This window comes from Salvelinus fontinalis, chromosome 7, assembly GCF_029448725.1.
Source record: "Salvelinus fontinalis isolate EN_2023a chromosome 7, ASM2944872v1, whole genome shotgun sequence".
NCBI lineage: Eukaryota > Metazoa > Chordata > Actinopteri > Salmoniformes > Salmonidae > Salvelinus > Salvelinus fontinalis.
In genome coordinates, this window is record NC_074671.1 from 50,721,144 (window position 1) to 50,738,888 (window position 17,745).

At 42.6% G+C, this 17,745-nt stretch overlaps 1 protein-coding gene across 2 annotated transcripts in view; it reads left to right on the forward strand.

Moving 5' to 3' along the window:
• The window catches only part of LOC129859637 (inactive dipeptidyl peptidase 10-like), a 46,699-nt gene that overhangs the window by 11,042 nt on the left and 17,912 nt on the right, over positions 1-17,745 (forward strand). Inside the window, exons 1-3 of one of the 2 annotated variants that reach the window (XM_055929675.1) lie at positions 7,463-7,891; positions 13,778-13,892; positions 14,179-14,274. In XM_055929675.1, coding sequence (XP_055785650.1) covers positions 7,865-7,891; positions 13,778-13,892; positions 14,179-14,274 — 238 coding nt within the window. In that variant the 5' untranslated portion in view covers positions 7,463-7,864. Of the gene's footprint in view, positions 1-7,462; positions 7,892-13,777; positions 13,893-14,178; positions 14,275-17,745 lie in introns of those variants that run through there. The other variant, XM_055929674.1, reaches the window with a different exon arrangement.

The window sequence follows — 17,745 nt, forward strand, 5'->3', positions numbered from 1 at the left end:
ATTCCGAGGAAATGCTCTTTGGCTAGGTCAGTCTATTGCCATAATAACAGACGACTTGATGGGGACTCTTGTCTTGTTCCTCCTCTCTAGTGTCTACCTCTGCATAGGAGGCAACGTGACCTGTTTCAGAGGTCATGTTGCTCTGCAGTCCAGGTGTCTGCGTGCGTTGCTGTTTCCATCCCTACTGTAGGCGTCTGTTTAATAAGTAAATGCAGTTGATGCACTCTGACCCCGTGCCTCAGAGTGGCGAAGTAGGCCAATGCGTAGGGCCTAGTCTGTTTAATGCACGATTAAGTTATGAGACGATAATCTGCAGCCGTAATTGAGATTGAGAGATCGACAGCCTCCTGCGGGATAATATTGTCTGTGCATTGTCTTCCGGAACACGGTCTTGCAGGCTCTCATTTGGGCCCTGGCGGTTAGGAGCTCCTGGTCTGCATCCCAAATGGTACCCGATTCCTTATATAGTGCACTACTTTTGACCAGAGCCCTATGCAGCCCTAGTCAAAAGTAGCGCACTACATAGGGAATAGGGTGAGATTTGGAACACGTCCCTGGAGGTCTGCCGTTTGAGAGTATTTCAGATGAGAATATTTGATTACTGACATCAGCGGAGCTCTGGGCCGTGGGTAACACATGAAGCATGTGTCTTCTCCTTGCACAAGAGAGGAATGAAAATGAAGATTATAGGCTGTTTGTCTCCCCACACCGATAATATGTCTTTGACATTGCCCAACCAAAGATCAGTGTGAAGATTCTTGGCAACAAAAAAAAAAGTAGAGACTAAGTGACGACACCTCTTAGGGAATAGAGTTGCATCTGCAAGCTCTCGTTTGAGTCGTTTCCAATGACCTACAATCCTAATAGACAGACGAGACTCCTGCCCTACCTCAGCCTCTCCCCCACTGGGAGAGCACACCAGGCTAAAAATACCAGGATATCACACTTAGAAAACCACCTGGAGCTGTAGACGAACCCTATTCATCAACTATCTATAAATGGTGTAGCCTACACATGAAGGTCAATTCTAATTGAGCTACGATGATTACGGTGTTTCAAATTGCCACAGCAAGATATTCATACGTGATTGTTTTGCATTGGATTCTTCGGATGTTTGCCCCAATTAGTGTAAATGTAAACGTAAATTGCCCCAATTAGTCAGGGCATGAGTAAGGAGAGAAGGGAGGAAGGCTCCCTATACATGTTCATTTAGAATAGAACAACACAACGTGGACTCTGTCCAGTCTAGAGGATATGACTGAACTTCAACACTAGTGGAGGTAACACCTCTCCTTGAGTCCGAGCGAAGAGCATTTAAACACGCACGCGTGCACACACACACGAATGCACGCACGCACACACACACACACACACACACACACACACACACACACACACACACACACACACACACACACACACACACACACACACACACACACACACACACACACACACACACACACACACACACACACACACACATACAGTCTCTGATTTCTCTGTTTAAATATTTAATGGAAGAGTGGTTTTGATTTCTCTCTCACTTCTCCTGCTCATTCCAAATTATGTTCTTAACGAGCACCAATCTGGTTATAGACCTGGACAAAGCACCGTTTCAGCAGCTACGTCCTAAATGATGTGTTACATTGCCCTATTCATAGACCTATCCAAGGCCTTTGATACTGTCGAACATCCCCTACTCATTCAGAGGTTGTCTGAAATGGGCCTCGACCAGGGAGCTATAAGTCAAGTTACTTCGATATCACTAAAGGTGTCCCGCTGGGGTCTATTTTGGGACATGTCCTCTTGACTATTTATTTAAACAATATTGGTCTGTCTGCAAAAAAGCTGTAACATTCATCTGTATGCAGATGAAACTGTTATGTACACGATTGCCCCTACTGCTGACTAGGCTTTGTTAGAGCTCCAATCTGATTTTGTTGCCTTGCAGAAAGACCTTGTTGATTTGAAATGTATACTTAATGCAGGGGACAAAACACATTTACGTTGTTTTAAGTATTTCAGATCATTTACACGTTCATGCATTGGATGGTTCTCTCATTACCGGCTATAAATAACTGGGCATTTGAAATGACAAAAAAATGGACATTTAAAAAACACACAGATGAACTAATTAGGAAGCTGAAGCTAAAGTAGGATTCTTTTATATAAATAGATCATGCCTCTTCCTAAACAGCAGGCAGCAGATTGTACAGGAAACCTTCCTGCCTGCTCTTGATTATGGCGACACCATTTATCAGAATGCAGCAGCCACTACTCTAAAACCCTTGGATACTGTGTACCACAGCGCGCTTCGCTTTATCACAGGCGACAGGTTTTAATACTCATCACTGCATCCTTTACCAGAAAGTCGGCTGGACTTCTATAAAATCCCGTCGATCAATTTATTTCTCTCTTTTTGTTTGCAAAGCTCTGCCGCACCAGCGTCCAACATATTTCACTTCTCTGTTCAAGTAGACAAATAGGAGGCACCAAATCCGCTCGCAGGGTTGGTTAACTCTTGAGGTTCCTGGTGTCTCTACCAACCAAGGAAAATCAGCCTTTAGCTTTAATGCCTCCCTTGTTTGGAAGAATTTACAAACCTCATTACATTACGTCTTGGCACCAGGGAGGAATGGATTCACTGAGGTCTGCGAGTGTTTTGCTTGATTGTAATAATGTATTTGCGTTGTTGAAACGTGGTGTATCTGTAACTGCTGTATTTTGTAGTTCCTTTTCTGCTGTTTTATTGAATTATCATGTTGATTTGGGAATTGTTTGCTCTCAAGACACCATTGAGAATGAGACCCTGGTCTCCAATGGGCTTCCCTGAATAAATTAAAGTTAAATAATAAAACAAAAATGTCACTTATACAGTATCTCCTAACTCCAAAAAAAGGCCAATTAAGAAAAATATCCCTGGGCTGTTGATTACCTTTTCTTTGTCATTTTATTTTTTAGAGAGGAGCTCAGGAGCTGGCTTGAATAATATGGAAAGGTCAATCTCAGTCACACCTCCTGCTGTTCTATCACTGATGCTACATGGCTGTTATTCTGATATTCTGATATTTGTAAGCTAGAGGACTTTAATGCAGATTTTACTTCTAAAGTGCCTACGAACAGTTTTCAGACTCTTTGACTTTTTGCACATTTTGTTATGTTTACAGCCCTATTCTAAAATTGTTTAAATGTTTTTTTTCCCCCTCATCAATCTACACAGAATACCCAATAAAGACAAAGCAAAAACTGTTTTTTAGAATGTTTTGCTAAATATCACATTTACATACAGTTGAAGTAGGAAGTTTACATACACTTAGGTTGGAGTCATTAAAACTCATTTTTCAACCATTCCACAAATTTCTTGTAAACAAATTATAGTTTTGGCAAGTCAGTTAGGACATCTACTTTGTGCATTACACAAGTAATTTTTCCTACAGTTGTTTACAGACAGATTATTTCACTTATAATTAATTGTATCACAATTCCAATGGGTCAGAAGTTTACATACACTAAGTTGACAGTGCCTTTAAACAGCTTGGAAAATTCCAGAAAATTATGTCATGGCTTTAGAAGCTTCTGATAGGCTAATTGACATCATTTGAGTCAATTGGAGGTGTACTTGTGGATGTATTTCAAGGCCTACCTTCAAACTCAGTGCCTCTTTGCTTGACATCATGGGAAAATCAGAAGAAATCAGCCAAGACCTCAGAAAAAACATTGTAGACCTCCACAAGTCTGGTTCATCCTTGGGAGCAATTTCCAAAGGCCTGAAGGTACCACGTTCATCTGTACAAACAACAGTACGCAAGTATCAACACCATGGGACCACGCAGCCGTCATACCGCTCAGGAAGGAGACGCATTCTGTCTCCTAGAGATGAACGTACTTTGGTGCGAAAAGTGCAAATCAATCCCAGAACAACAGCAAAGGACCTTGTGAAGATGCTGGAGGAAACAGGTACAAAATAATCTATATCCACAGTTAAACGAGTCCTATATCAACATAACCTGAAAGGCCGCTCAGCAAGGAGGAAGCCACTGCTCCAAAACCTCCATAAAAAATCCAGACTATGGTGTGCAACTGCACATGGGGACAAAGAGCGTAGTTTTTGGAGAAATGTCAGATGAGACAAAAATTAGACAAAAATAGAACTGTTTGGCCATAATGACCATCGTTATGTTTGGAGGAAAAAGGGGGAGGCTTGCAAGCCGAAGAGCACCATCCCAAACGTGAAGCACGGGGGTGGCAGCATCATGTTGAGGGTGTACTTTGCTGCAGAAGGGACTGGTGCACTTCACAAAATAGATGGCATCATGAGGTAGGAAAATTATGTGGATATATTGAAGCAACATCTCAAGACATCAGTCAGGAAGTTAAAGCTTGGTCGCAAATGGGTCTTCCAAATGTACAATGATCCCAAGCATACTTCCAAAGTTATGGCAAAATGGCTTAAGGACAACAAAGTCAAGGTATTGGAGTGGCCATAACAGAGCTCTGACCTCAGTCCTATAGAAAATTTGTGGGCAGAACTGAAAAAGCATGTGTGAGCAAGGAGTCCTACAAACCTGACTCGTTACACCAGCTCTGTCAGGAGTAATGGGCCAGAATTCACCCACCTTACTGTGGGAAGCTTGTGGAAGGCTACCCGAAATGTTTGACCCAAGTTAAACAATTTAAAGGCATTACTACCAAATACTAATTGAGTTTTCATAAACTTCTGACCCACTGGGAATGTGATGAAAGAAATAAAAGCTGAAATAATATAATAATAATAATAATAATAAGCTCTCATTCTCTCTACTATTATTCTGTCATTTCACATTCTTAAAATAAAGTGGTGATCCTAACTGACCTAAGACAGGGAATTTTTACTTGTATTAAATGTCAGGAATTGTGAAAAACTGAGTTTTAATGTATTTGGTTAACGTGTATGTAAACTTCTGACTTCAACTGTAAGTATTCAGACCCTTTACTCAGTACTTTGTTGAAGCACCTTTGGTAGTGACTACAACCTCAAGTCTTTTTGGGTATGATGCTACAAGCTTGGCACACCTGTATTTGGGGAGTTTCTGCCATTCTTCTCTGCAGATCGTCTCAAGCTCTGTCAGGTTGGATGGGGAGCGTCGCGGCACAGCTATTTTCAGGTCTCTCCAGAGATGTTAGATCGGGTTCAAGCCCGGGCTCTGTCTGGGCCACTCAAGGACATTCAGAGACTTGTCTCGAAGCCACTCCTGCGTTGTCTTGGCTGTGTGCTTAGGGTCGTTGTCCTTTTGGAAGGTGATGCCAGTCTGATGTCTTGAGAGCTCTGGAGGAGGTTTTCATCAAGGATCTCTCTGTACTTTGCTCCGTTCATCTTTCCCTCGATCCTGACTAGTCTCCCAGTTCCTGTCGCTGAAAGATATCCCCACGGCATGATGCTTCCACCACCATGCTTCACCGTATGGATGGTGCCAGGCTTCCTGTGGATGTGACACTTGGCATTCAGGCCAAAAAGTTATTTCTTGTTTTCATCAGACCAGAGAATCTTGTTCATAATGGTCTGAGAGATGTTAGGCACCTTTTGGCAAACACCATGTGGGCTGTCATGTGCCTTTTACTGAGGACTGGCTTCCGTCTGGCCACTCTACCATAAAGGCCTTATTGGTGGAGTGCTGCAGAGATGGTTTTCCTTCTGGAAGATTCTCCCATCTCCACAGAGGAACTCTAGTGCTCTGTCAGATTGGCAATCGGGTTCTTGGTCACCTCCCAGACCAAGATCCCCAAACTCCCCACCTCGCCACAATCCTGTCTCGGGGCTCTACGGACAATTTCTTCGACCTCATGGCTTGGTTTTTGCTTTGACATGCACTGTCAACTGTGGGACCTTAAATAGACAGGTGTGTGCCTTTCCAAACAGTTTGCTAAATTGCAAAAAAACTTTTTTTGTGTTGTCATTACGGGATATTGTATGGATTGCTGATTATTTAATCCATTTTAGAATAAGGCTGTAACGTAACAAAATGTGGAAAAAGTCAAGGGGTCTGAATACTTTCTGAAGGTACTGTATTTATCTCTCTCTCTCTCTTTCTCTCTGTCTCTCTCTCTCTCTCTCTCTCTCTCTCTCTCTCTCGCTCTCTCTCTCGCTCTCTCTCTCGCTCTCTCTCTCGCTCTCTCTCTCTCTCTCTCTCTCTCTCTCTCGCTCTCTCTCTTTCTCTCTCTCTCTCTTTCTCTCTCTCTCTCTTTCTCTCTCTCTCTCTTTCTCTCTCTCTCTCTTTCTCTCTCTCTTTCTCTCTCTCTCTCTCTCTCTCTCTCTCTTTCTCTCTCTCTCTCGCTTTCTCTTTCTCTCTCTGGTACACGCCCACACCATTCCCCACACCATTCCCCACACACACCTTCAACACTAACTCAATAACAAATCAGCCCTGTGTTTGTGAGCAACAAGGAATTTGTACCAATTTGTAAATCACAAATAGAATCTTGCAGGACATGGCGCTCATTTGGAAGAGTAATGATGTTGTGAAGAATATGCAGGCCCGCGTATGACTCACAGAGTCATTCAACAGGACTGGGGATGGATGGCTATTCTGAGAGCCGCTATGTGGACCTTGATTGCTTGGCAGTGCAGCAGATAAAGGAACCCTGCAATCTGCATCATTAATTCAGGCTGGAGATTTTTCAAACACCTGAAACAGCTTCTTCCTGTAATCTAGAGCCATAATCATTATGCTTAATTAAATGTCCAAAATATAATATCTGGGTAAAACATTGACAGGAATGTGAGTCTTATTTAGTACATTTAGTAATTGCTTGTTTCTAAAGTCTACCAACCTTGCTAGCAGGAATGCCGCCTAAGATAGTTAGTTAGACAAGCTAGCTACTCTAACTTGCTTGATAGCCTGAAATGGCTTCTTGGTACTGTACCTAGTTATGAGGTTGGGAGATTGGGAGCCTACCTGGGCTAGCTAAAGCCAACTTCATAAAATTGCTAGGAACTAGTAGTAATACAGAGAAACAATAACAATGTAAAAAAAATTAAAGGTACAATATTGTTCTATAATATATATATATTCTTTTACAGAAATAATCTGAGGGGCCACGTGCCCCATATGGACATTACGACTCTGCGTGAAAGGCACTACAGGCCGCTAGTTTAAGGCTGGCAAGATTATTTACTCCATGTCCATGTAATATTTCTGGTTTGTTAGATATATTTTGTTTCAGTGAACGAGTGTCCATTCTTTCAAAGCACAATGCCGTAGTGTCGTTTGGAACTTCAGCACCATGGACAGCTCACATTGAGCGCTGTATCCTTCAAAGAGCGAGATTAATTTATTCAATCTAACACTCACACTAAACTGGATTATGATACAAAGAAAAGACACATCACACTATTGACAGAACCACTTGCCAGTCTAATTTTATCCAGTACTCTGAAAACTCTTGTCATGAACACGAAGTGTATTATTTTCCCGCCCCCTTTGCCGAGTGTGTGTCTCTTTTATTGTAGTGAGAGGGGGGGATATTTCTACTCGTGGTCGTGGATGTTTACAGCGTCAGCAACACACATCACACACTTTCTTTCTCGGGATATTGCGTGCTTTCCTCTGCTTGAAAGAGATAGGGCATATTTGGTACACTGGGGGTTTTATCTTTTCTCCCCATATATTCTTCTTTGAAATGCGAGCTGCGGTAGATTTCTTGAAATCGTGATGCCCCCTGCTTGACTAGGGTTAGAATTTCTGTATTGTGTTGTGCGTCAAGCCCCTCGCCATTCTCTGGGTTGATACGTAGATATATCAGCTACTCCGAAAGGTCTGTGCATACATTGCACACATTATCGAGTCCATCTGACCGAGGAGGTCGGGAAAATCAAGATCCCACAATGACTGCTTCAAAGGAAGGAGAGGAGGTAGGATGGTACACGCTAATACTGATTTTGATTGAGGCATTGCATTTGTGTAGAGATGGAGTGCTTATTTTCAGTTGAGTCTGTGTCAACTGCGTGATGGATGCAACAGATCCGTTATCACGCGAAACAGAACCGATGTCATAATGCACGGGATCCGTTTAGTCGGAAAAGACGTGAGACGTATTGATCTCTTCGGATAGGCACTCTCTTTTTAATCCACTCTATTTTTTTTATTAAGATTTAGCCTACCATTCATGTTAGTTTTATTCATTGACTCCCAATGATGCGTATTGTATTGACATCTTTCCGTCACGACCCTGGCTACTACACCATAACTCCTAAGATGAATTGTTTCGTAGGTTTCTGAAGTTGCCTTACGTTATCACAACTTAGAGCAATAACAATATGTCCTGAACATTCGAGTTCAGCACATGCTCAAACCAATATGAACGCTGTCAATCCAACTCCCAGATAAGTATAGCATGCATGCATAGGAGCCACATAGACTTAGTCTCATTACAGATGTGTCAACCTCAGTTAGTAAACCCCTATTCAGTTATGTGTAGCTTCAATCGAACATAAGTGTAGTTGATATTCACATTAAATATGTACATCTCTTGGATTCAAGACCAAGACACACTGATCATTCTCCTAGGCAATTCACTTATTTCAAGGTGAGATCTTATTACTTGAAAGTGATTCCTATTAATGACAATAATAATAGTAATAATTTGGTGGGTGCTTATATTTGTCCTATTTCACACATGTACAAGTGTGGATTATACACATGTGTGAATAGAAAATCTGTTATTTTTTTGCATACCCGCCCTGGCTAACTTCCTCTGAGACATCATTGGAGAGCTGGGTCGCGGCCAGGGTCTACCGTTATCAACGATGACCCTGGAGCAATTAGGGTTGAGTGCCTTGTTCAAGGGCACATCGGCATATCTTTCACCTTGTCTTCTCTGGGATTTGAACCCAGCGACCTTTTGGTTACTGGCTGAACTAGAGCTGGGATGATAAACCCGAAAATGATCGACACGGACCATACTGATATCATTCATTATGATTAGTGGCCTATACCAGAGGAATATGAAGTTTGAAGTGAAATGCGTTTGCTAATATGTGTGATGTTAATGGGACAATGAATGGCTACAACCATCAAACTAGTAGTATTAGTTTAAAGGATGCTGCGAAATAATGTTATAAATGTAACCTATTTATCATTATCACACAAATGAATAATAATTATTTATTGCAATGCCGATTTTTGTCCATATCGCCCAGCTCTAGGCCCAAAGCGCTAACCGCTATTGCAGTTGTCTGAGTAGGAAGTGCTATTGAGTAGAGGGAGATTTCTTAATCTGTGTGTGCGTGTGCGTGTGCGTGCGTGCGTGCGTGCGTGTGTGCGTGTGTGTGTGTGTCTGACCAACCCTGCCATGTGGTAACTCCAGCTCTCTGGGATCCATGAAGATGATAAACTTCATATACAGGGACAAATGAAATGATTTGACCCATTGCACATTTTGGAAGTAACTATAGTCAGGTTTGTATACAAATGTAGGCATGCTGTTTAAAATGCTTAGCCGCAAGCTGAAAAACGCTCCCCAAATGGTCATTCGATTTCAGGGAATCTCTGAGATCTCTTACACAACTGACAATCATTGTATGTTTGTTGTACAAATCCTTTCATTAGCCGAACACATTGCGACGAGTACAGTTCCTCAGCCAACCCTCGCTGTTTTCATTTAGATTGTTTAATGTTATGTAAAACCACTGGACTGCAGTTCTTAGCGGCCTTATTCTCTGGTTTTCATTAATGATTCCAGTTTTCAAACACAGTTTTAGGCGGTTTCAGGAGAATCTGGCCAGATCTCTGCTTGGGCTTTATCTGGCTTTGTTAAGTAGAAGGATAGCTCCGATACGTGTTTAACAAATACTCTGGGACTTTTAAAGCTCAGTGCTCTGCAGTGACTGCTCAGGCAGCTGGTGAGTACAGCGGAAATCCTATTGACAGACATGTAGTCTCAGTAGGAAAGAACATGATTTATTATAAATCTTCTCTGGATTAGGAGTAGAATACAAATCTGGCCCTCTGTGTGTCTGTGGGTGTGACGTGTGTGTGTGTGATGTGTATACGTGTGTGTGTGATGTGTATACGTGTGTGTGTGACATGCTTAGCCTTTCCCTTACACTACACCAACCTTGTTTGTGTGAATACTCTGACATTGATAGAACCGTCCTCATACGTGTGTGGCCTATATGCATATTTGAACTCTGAAGGTTGTCCCGACATAACCACCGGAGAATGCCCCTAATGACAGGAGGTCATAGTGTAGTAGCCTATTTTCAAATCTCACATGTTTCTACAGGTGTAGTCTAACAGGGAAATGCTTGCTTACGGGTCCTTTTCCAACAATGTATAGTTAAGATAATGATACAAAATGTAATGAAAAATGTACATAGTGACACACTGTGAATAATGAATAACGGTAACAGGTACACGTAACGCGGGAGTACCAGTACCGGGTCGATGTGCAGGGGTACGAGGTACTTTAGGTAGCTATTAGGGCTGGGAATTGCCAGGGACCTCACCATACGATATTATCACGATACTTAGGTGCCGATATGATATGTGATATGTATGATATATGACACGTTTCTATATATTGCAAATCGATACTGTGATTTGATTGTGATTCGATGTTCCAAACATATTGCTCACCGTATGTAAAATAAGACTTAGATTTTTTTTTTTAAAAACACACTAGTTTCTATGTACAGTTAGGTAGGGGTAAAGTGACTAGGCAACAGGATAATAGACAGTAGCAGCAACGTATGGTGAGTGGGAATGTGTGTGTGATTGTGGGTGTGTGGTGTCTATGCGTGCGTGCGTGCGTGTGCTATGTGTGTGTATGTGTGTGTTGGGACGTCAGTGTAAGTATGTGTGAGTGTGTGGGTAAAGTCCAGGGTGTGTGCATAGAGTCAGTGCAAGAGAGCAAAAAAGGGGTCAATGCAGGTAGTCTGGGTAGCCATTTGTTTTATCAGTCTTATGGCTTGGGAAGTAGAAGCTGTTCAGGCTCCTGTTGGTTACAGATTTGTGCACTGGTACCGCTTGCTATGCGGTAACAGAGAGAACAGTCTACGGCTTGATGGCTGGAGTCTTTTGAAATGTGTCCTGGATGACAGGGAGCTCGGTCCTAGTGATGTACTGGGCTGTACTCACTACCCTCTGTAGCGCCTTGCGGTCGGGTGCCTTGCCGTTGCCGTACCAATCGGTGAGGCAGCCAGTCAACTCTCAATGGTGAAGCTGTAGAACATTTGAAAGATCTGAGGACCCATGGCAAATCTTTTCAGCATCCTGAGGGGAAAGTGGCGCTGACGTGCCCTCTTCCCAACTGTATTGGTGTGTGTGGACCATGTTAATTCCTTAGTGATGTGGACACTGAGGAACTTGAAGCTGCCGACCTGCTCCATTACAGCCCCGTCGATGTAAATAGGGGCATGCTCGCCCCTCCGTTTCTTGTAGTTCACGATCAGCTCCTTTGTCTTGCTGACATTGAGGGAGAGGTTGTTGTCCTTGCACCACACTGCCAGGTCTCTGACTTCCCTATAGGCTGCCTATTTTGCTCTCACATCATGGTTCTCTTTTCAATGGGTTGAATACAGTGAACTACAGGGAGAGAGTGAGACATTACTAGTCTATACCTGTCTACAGCTCCGCTCTGATGTATGACGAGGCTGGCTAGCTGAATGTACTACCAACAGATCTCATAATGAAACCACTACAACAGTACAGCTCACCTCTAAATAATTAAAAATTCACTGAAAGCTGCCCAGTAGGGAGTTATGGGTATGTACTATATACGGCCCAGGGGTAACTCCGCATACCGGTTTGATTCAATACATTCATGACAGGTTAGACTGAGTTAAGGCTGAGTTGGGGGCCTTGGGAGATCAAATCCATCTATTTTCTTGGCACGTATCTGTAAATATTAGATTCATATTAGCTCTAGTCCTGGGTGTGAGTGTGTTTACCTTCACAGGTTCAGCATTAGCAAGTCCCACTAACACCCTGGACCAGAGCTAGCTTTACATGAATATCTGTTATGAATTGGGACTCATAAAAGGGGTCATTAGGGGCCAGACAGTGACAGGTGGCCCTGTGGTCACAAACAAGAAGAGTCTGACAGCAGAGTGGAGGGGAGATGTGTTCTGTAAGGACTTGGCAAGGCCCCACTTGCCCTAATTGCACTTGTTTGTAGTGGCTGGCACATAGTCAGGAAGTTAATGAGACTCAGTGACTGCATGGGGAATCCTCACTGCTCTCCTAAATCCCAGTGCCTTGAGAAGATGGTCTGTCAAAAAAAATCACTATTCTACTGGATAATGTGTACAAACTAGTTTTTTTTTTGTACACTAGATTTCTCACGTCAAGCACAGAATTATATAGGACTGTATATCTACAGCTGTACGTTCTAGCCTGGATCCAAACTGAATTGTTCTATTTACATTTTGTGAATTCACTTTAAATCCAGGCTAGTAAGCTTCTGCTTCCGGGGAACACAATGTTCTCCTTAACTGGTTTCTTGGGAAAGCACAGTAGGTTCTCCATAGTAGGCTAGACGAACAGGCTCCGACTCACAGAGCCATGACTCATGCTTCCCAGGTGCTAATCAATAGATGAATGAAACGCCACAATTGCCTGCAACATGACCTCGTTAGTTTGTTTGTCTGCCCAGCAGTGTCTCACATTACAGGTGATTCTTACGATGTTGATTACCTTGCGCTGGACTGCCTGTCTGTTTTGCCTCCTTGCTTGTCTATTTGCATTGTTCTGATGGATGGTCCTGTTTCCTAAATGTAACAGGCAGGAAACACGATTGTCCGGATGTTGCCGCCCCAAATGTTTTCTTTATTGACTTGTTATAACCACCTCATGACAAACTAGCAAAGGATGAAAAAAGACCTAGAACCGCATTTACCAAAAATCTGTTTGGTTTTATAGTTGTGATACATATTACGTAAACTGGTCATAGGTTACAGACTGTGAACCAATCACGTGAATCCGGTAAGCTTTTGCAGTAATTCTGCATTCTTACCCAAATCAATTCAACCAACCACGTGCAGCTGTAATTCTATATGCTTACCAACATTACATTAAATGGACATCATTTATTTATGTATAGAATATAGACATACCCAAAAAATCGATGCAACAAGCCAGGTTAAAACTGTCTCCCTCTATGACTCAGTGGCTATGACTCAGTGTGTTTAGAGGAGAAATGAAAGGGACATTTGAAGGTCTCAGGGAGTGTTCTCTCTGGAGATAGCTTCTTGAGAGGAATCAATAGTTTGTGTTTCCACCACTCACTGCCCTCCCTACGTCCCGTATGTACTGCGAAAGGAAGGCTAGGTGGTGTACTGTAACACCCATCTATACACCTCTCAGCTCTAATCCTTTCAGCTCTGGTCAGTCAAAATATTTGCGAGACACACACCTATTCCCTTTGACATATTCAGAATGTTCATCATGAAAAGGTGGACACCTACTGCTTTGAGATCGCATTTAATTAAACCATAAGCTTGCAGTGACTGACTGGTACTGTAATTATAATAGGGATTATATTGTAGGAAGTGGTGGGGTTGGATCCCATTGCTGACACCAACAGTGGACTCTACTTAATCACCTATTTAGAATTAGAATCTTACAATATTGTTTTATTAAAAATCCATATGTACATAAGGAACACAGTATTTCCCCCTTCCGTAAGAGCCTCTATGTTTCATAGGAACCTCTAATACCAAACATGTTTATGTCTGATAGTAATCATGACATTTTTTAGTTGAAGAGTGTTCTCAGTTTGCTTCGTGTGTTTTTTCCAGGACTTTGTGCAAGTAAGCCCTGAATCGAGGAACTACAAAGGAATAGCCATCTCCCTGCTGGTCATAGTGGCAGTTTGCTCCCTCATCACCATGTCTGTCTTTGTTCTCACGCCAGGTACTGTACCCACCAGGGGACCAAGAGACCTCATGGGGTTTATTTTTACGCTCATAGTTACTGTAGGCCTGTAATCTAACTAACAGAATATAAGAATCAGAATTCTTCCTGGTCAGGTTATGTAGTCAGAGCCCTGAGTTTTTCAAAACAGTTTCTTGATCAGGGTAATATTGACTGTTGTTATGTGTGTATGAATATCAATTCTTTTCCTGTGTGATTTTTATCCTCATCAGGCTGTAATATCCGTATTTTGATAACTGGCCTGACACTGTTATCCTATTTTCAGTGGAACTTCCTGGTGCGGCTAACTCCAGACTTACTGTGATGGACCTGTTTAAACCAGAGTTCTCGGTGCACGATCCTGAGGCCAGGTGGATAAGTGGTAAGTACTTTCAGGATAACCGTCTAACATTCCGGTTGTAACGAAGCCTTTAGACTGATCCCTATCCTCTCAATCTGATTGAGTCTCACGTGAAAAGGTTGGATTTCATTCAAATGCACGCCCAAAAGCAACAGTTTATAAGCCCTCAGCAGTGCCACAAAGGGTCTGCCCAGGAGGCTACCATTATAAGAGAAAGGTTCTGCCCAGGAGGCTACTATTATAAGAGAAAGGGTCTGTCCAGGAGGCTACTATTATAAGAGAAAGGGTCTGTCCAGGAGGCTACTATTATAAGAGAAAGGGTCTGTCCAGGAGGCTACTATTATAAGAGAAAGGGTCTGTCCAGGAGGCTGCTATTATAAGAGAAAGGGTCTTCCCAGGAGGCTGCTATTATAAGAGAAAGGGTCTGTCCAGGAGGCTACTATTATGAGAGAAAGGGTGTGGCCAGGTTGGCTAGTTTTTGGAAGATATTAGGCTACAGTCTATCTGATAGTTGGATGAGGGTGACAGAGACTCTATTCTCTTGACATGATCCTAGAATCATAAAGAAACGATTAAATCATAGATTTTAGTTTGTTGTTGTTATACATTTTAAACGTTGTTTCACTCAGAAGCAGAGCATTCTGAACCTCTCAAGTCAAGCATGGGAGTATTCCTGCAAGCTCTCATCTCATCTTGAGCTATAATGACAGCTGAGAGTTTAGCATGGCATGGGAGCAACACCTCCTGACCTGTCTCAGTAAAACAGATGGCCTCCCAGTCATGCCTCAACTCTGGCCGGTTTGCCAAAACAGGGTGGACTCTATCTCAAGCCATCACTGGGAGCCCCTCTGGGATATACTCTCAGGTCAAATCTCTCTGCCCCATATCCAGAACAACACCCCTTTCTCCAAAACCTAGCAGGTTTCATAATAGTGTGAGAGAATAATTTGGGGTGGCAGTGCTGGTGTCTGTTCTGTTGCCTGAGCTAGTGTGGTTCCTCTTCGATCTTCTTGGCCACAGCGAGCGGGCTGTCTTCCAGCCTGTGTATGAAATGGAGGCCTGGAAGCCTGCAGAGAGCTTTTCCATCCAAGGGTAGCAAATACAAATGACTTTTTCAGTCGCCTGTTGATTCTCATTATGGGGATTGGAGTGTGATGCCTTCTCGCACACTGTGTTGACCTGATGGACTGCATTAACTCTTATGGGCCTCCCGTCGTTTTTCACAACGCCTTCCATGATGGATCAAGCCATATCGTCCGCCCCCTCGTCCGCTCATGCTGACGTTTCTCCTTCTGTAGGACACATCGATAAAACTTTGCTACCCCCCCATAAAACACTCTGAGAAATATAATGACTGGTGATTTCATCACCACCTCTCTCATGTTAGCTGACATTACGTTATAGTGGTAAATATTGGTGAGATTAGAGGCAAGCTAACAGGTGGTATGAAGACAGACATAAAGACAGAATGACAGACAGACAGACAGTGATGTCAGGGTGAAAGGCAGTGGTCTGCCATGGCACAGCTGCAGAGACAGTTCCTGCTAGGACCTCATTACATTTGGGGGGGATTATCTTGGTGAGTGCTCCCTATCTGCCTGCTGCTAGCGTGCTATGCTACAGCACGATCAGACTGTTTCTAAGTAGACAGAACCCCTTAGAAAAGCTGCTCAGGTTTAGGCTATTACCATTATAAAACTAGTGTTCACAATCGCATACATTTGAACTGAATTGGATTTTTTTTAACACCTTGTTTGAAATGATCAGCACTGACTGTGTATCACATGTAGTGTTCATTTCACATGTTGTAAGTAGTGTTGTAATAGTAAACGCACTCTTGCGGATCATGATATTTAGTATGGCCCTTGTTATTTTCTCGTGCGTACACGACATGAAATTCTAAACAACCTGCATCCCGACACTTTATTTCAATCTCGTAGAAGTCATTTGTGTAACAACGCAAACTATATACCCTATTTATCGATTTCCTGAATATATTGTACATGGTGTATATTATTCTCAACAGTCTGGGTGAAGGATAAAGAACTGTTTGTTCTGGCCAGTGGGATGTACTGTATATGTGACTTATGTAAATGAGAACGAACCCAAAATGTTCACACAGCATAGTAGTCAGAACACGTCGTCATGTATTTTAATCAGCGAAGAGGACAGAATGTTCATGCCAATTATAGCCTCGGAAATGTGGACACCATACACACTCTGTTTGCCCCGGTAAAATGTGGTTGTCCAAACATATAGAATATGAAGTGGTTGTCCATAAATATAGAATATGAAGTGTAAATGATACTATAATTTGAGACGTTCGATTGGAAGCGGTGGTAGGTATACCCTGGGGGATATGATGAGGGATTCAATATAGCATCAACTTCATCACCACACTCGTACCCTATTAGCTTGTCCACACACGTGCCCAGCATGATCATTACTACCAACATATGTGATTCCATAACCTCTGACATGTCTCTGTAATAATTCATTATTCATGTTCACCTCTGTATTCATATATATTTTCATGTCCATGTTTTAGTGACTGGAACAATATTTCTGTTAATCATGAATACCGTAGTAGTATCTCAAATTGGAACTCATAATTCTGACCTTGCCAGTGCCATACTCCGTCATTTGAGCCACACGGGAACACACACCTTTTTTGGTCTACATAGATAGTGGTTGAATGTCATGTGAGGAAGGCTATTTAAATATTATAATTCCCTAGCCTTGTGGACATAGGAGGAATTTTCATTAACCGAATAAAAATATATTACTAACGACGTCACCAAGGCAGAGACAGCAGTGGCTAAGCGAACGGGCTGTTTAAAGGTTATAGTGCCACATGAGCTTCAGCTAGATAGTGTGACTCACCACATAGGCTACAGGCTTCGAACCTGGCTTGTTGGTTGTCTTATTCCTAGTTTTCCTGATATGAAAGTATTGCTAAATGGTAGATCAGGGTTTCTCAAACTCGGTCCTGGGGCCCTCCCTGGGCGCACGTTTTGGTTTTTTGCCCTATGACAACACAGCTTATTCAAATAGCCAACTTATCATCAAACTTTGATTATTTGAATCAGCTGTGTGGTGCTAGGGCAAAAACCAAAACGTGCACTCACGGAGGGCCCCAGGACCGAGTTTGAGAAACGCTGTAGTAGGCTACCCTTTTCACAGTCTGAGCTTAGCTGTACTGCACTGGCCTGGTTACACATCCACCATAGTTGCTGGAATATCATCATAGTTTACCTGTATTGTCATGTCAAAAGTACAAGTTGAGGTGTCATTGAAATATTACAATTGTGTTGGACCAGTGAAGCGTGTAGCTTCCTACTCCTCTCCGTCAACCTCCCAATGGATCAGTTAGACATCCTCCACGTTTTAGGAACCATCTGAGGATCCGCCCCTCCAAAATAATTCATGCTTTGGCATGTTTTTGTAAGATGTCTTGAGTGAAAACACAAAGGTGTATTTACAAACAGTAAG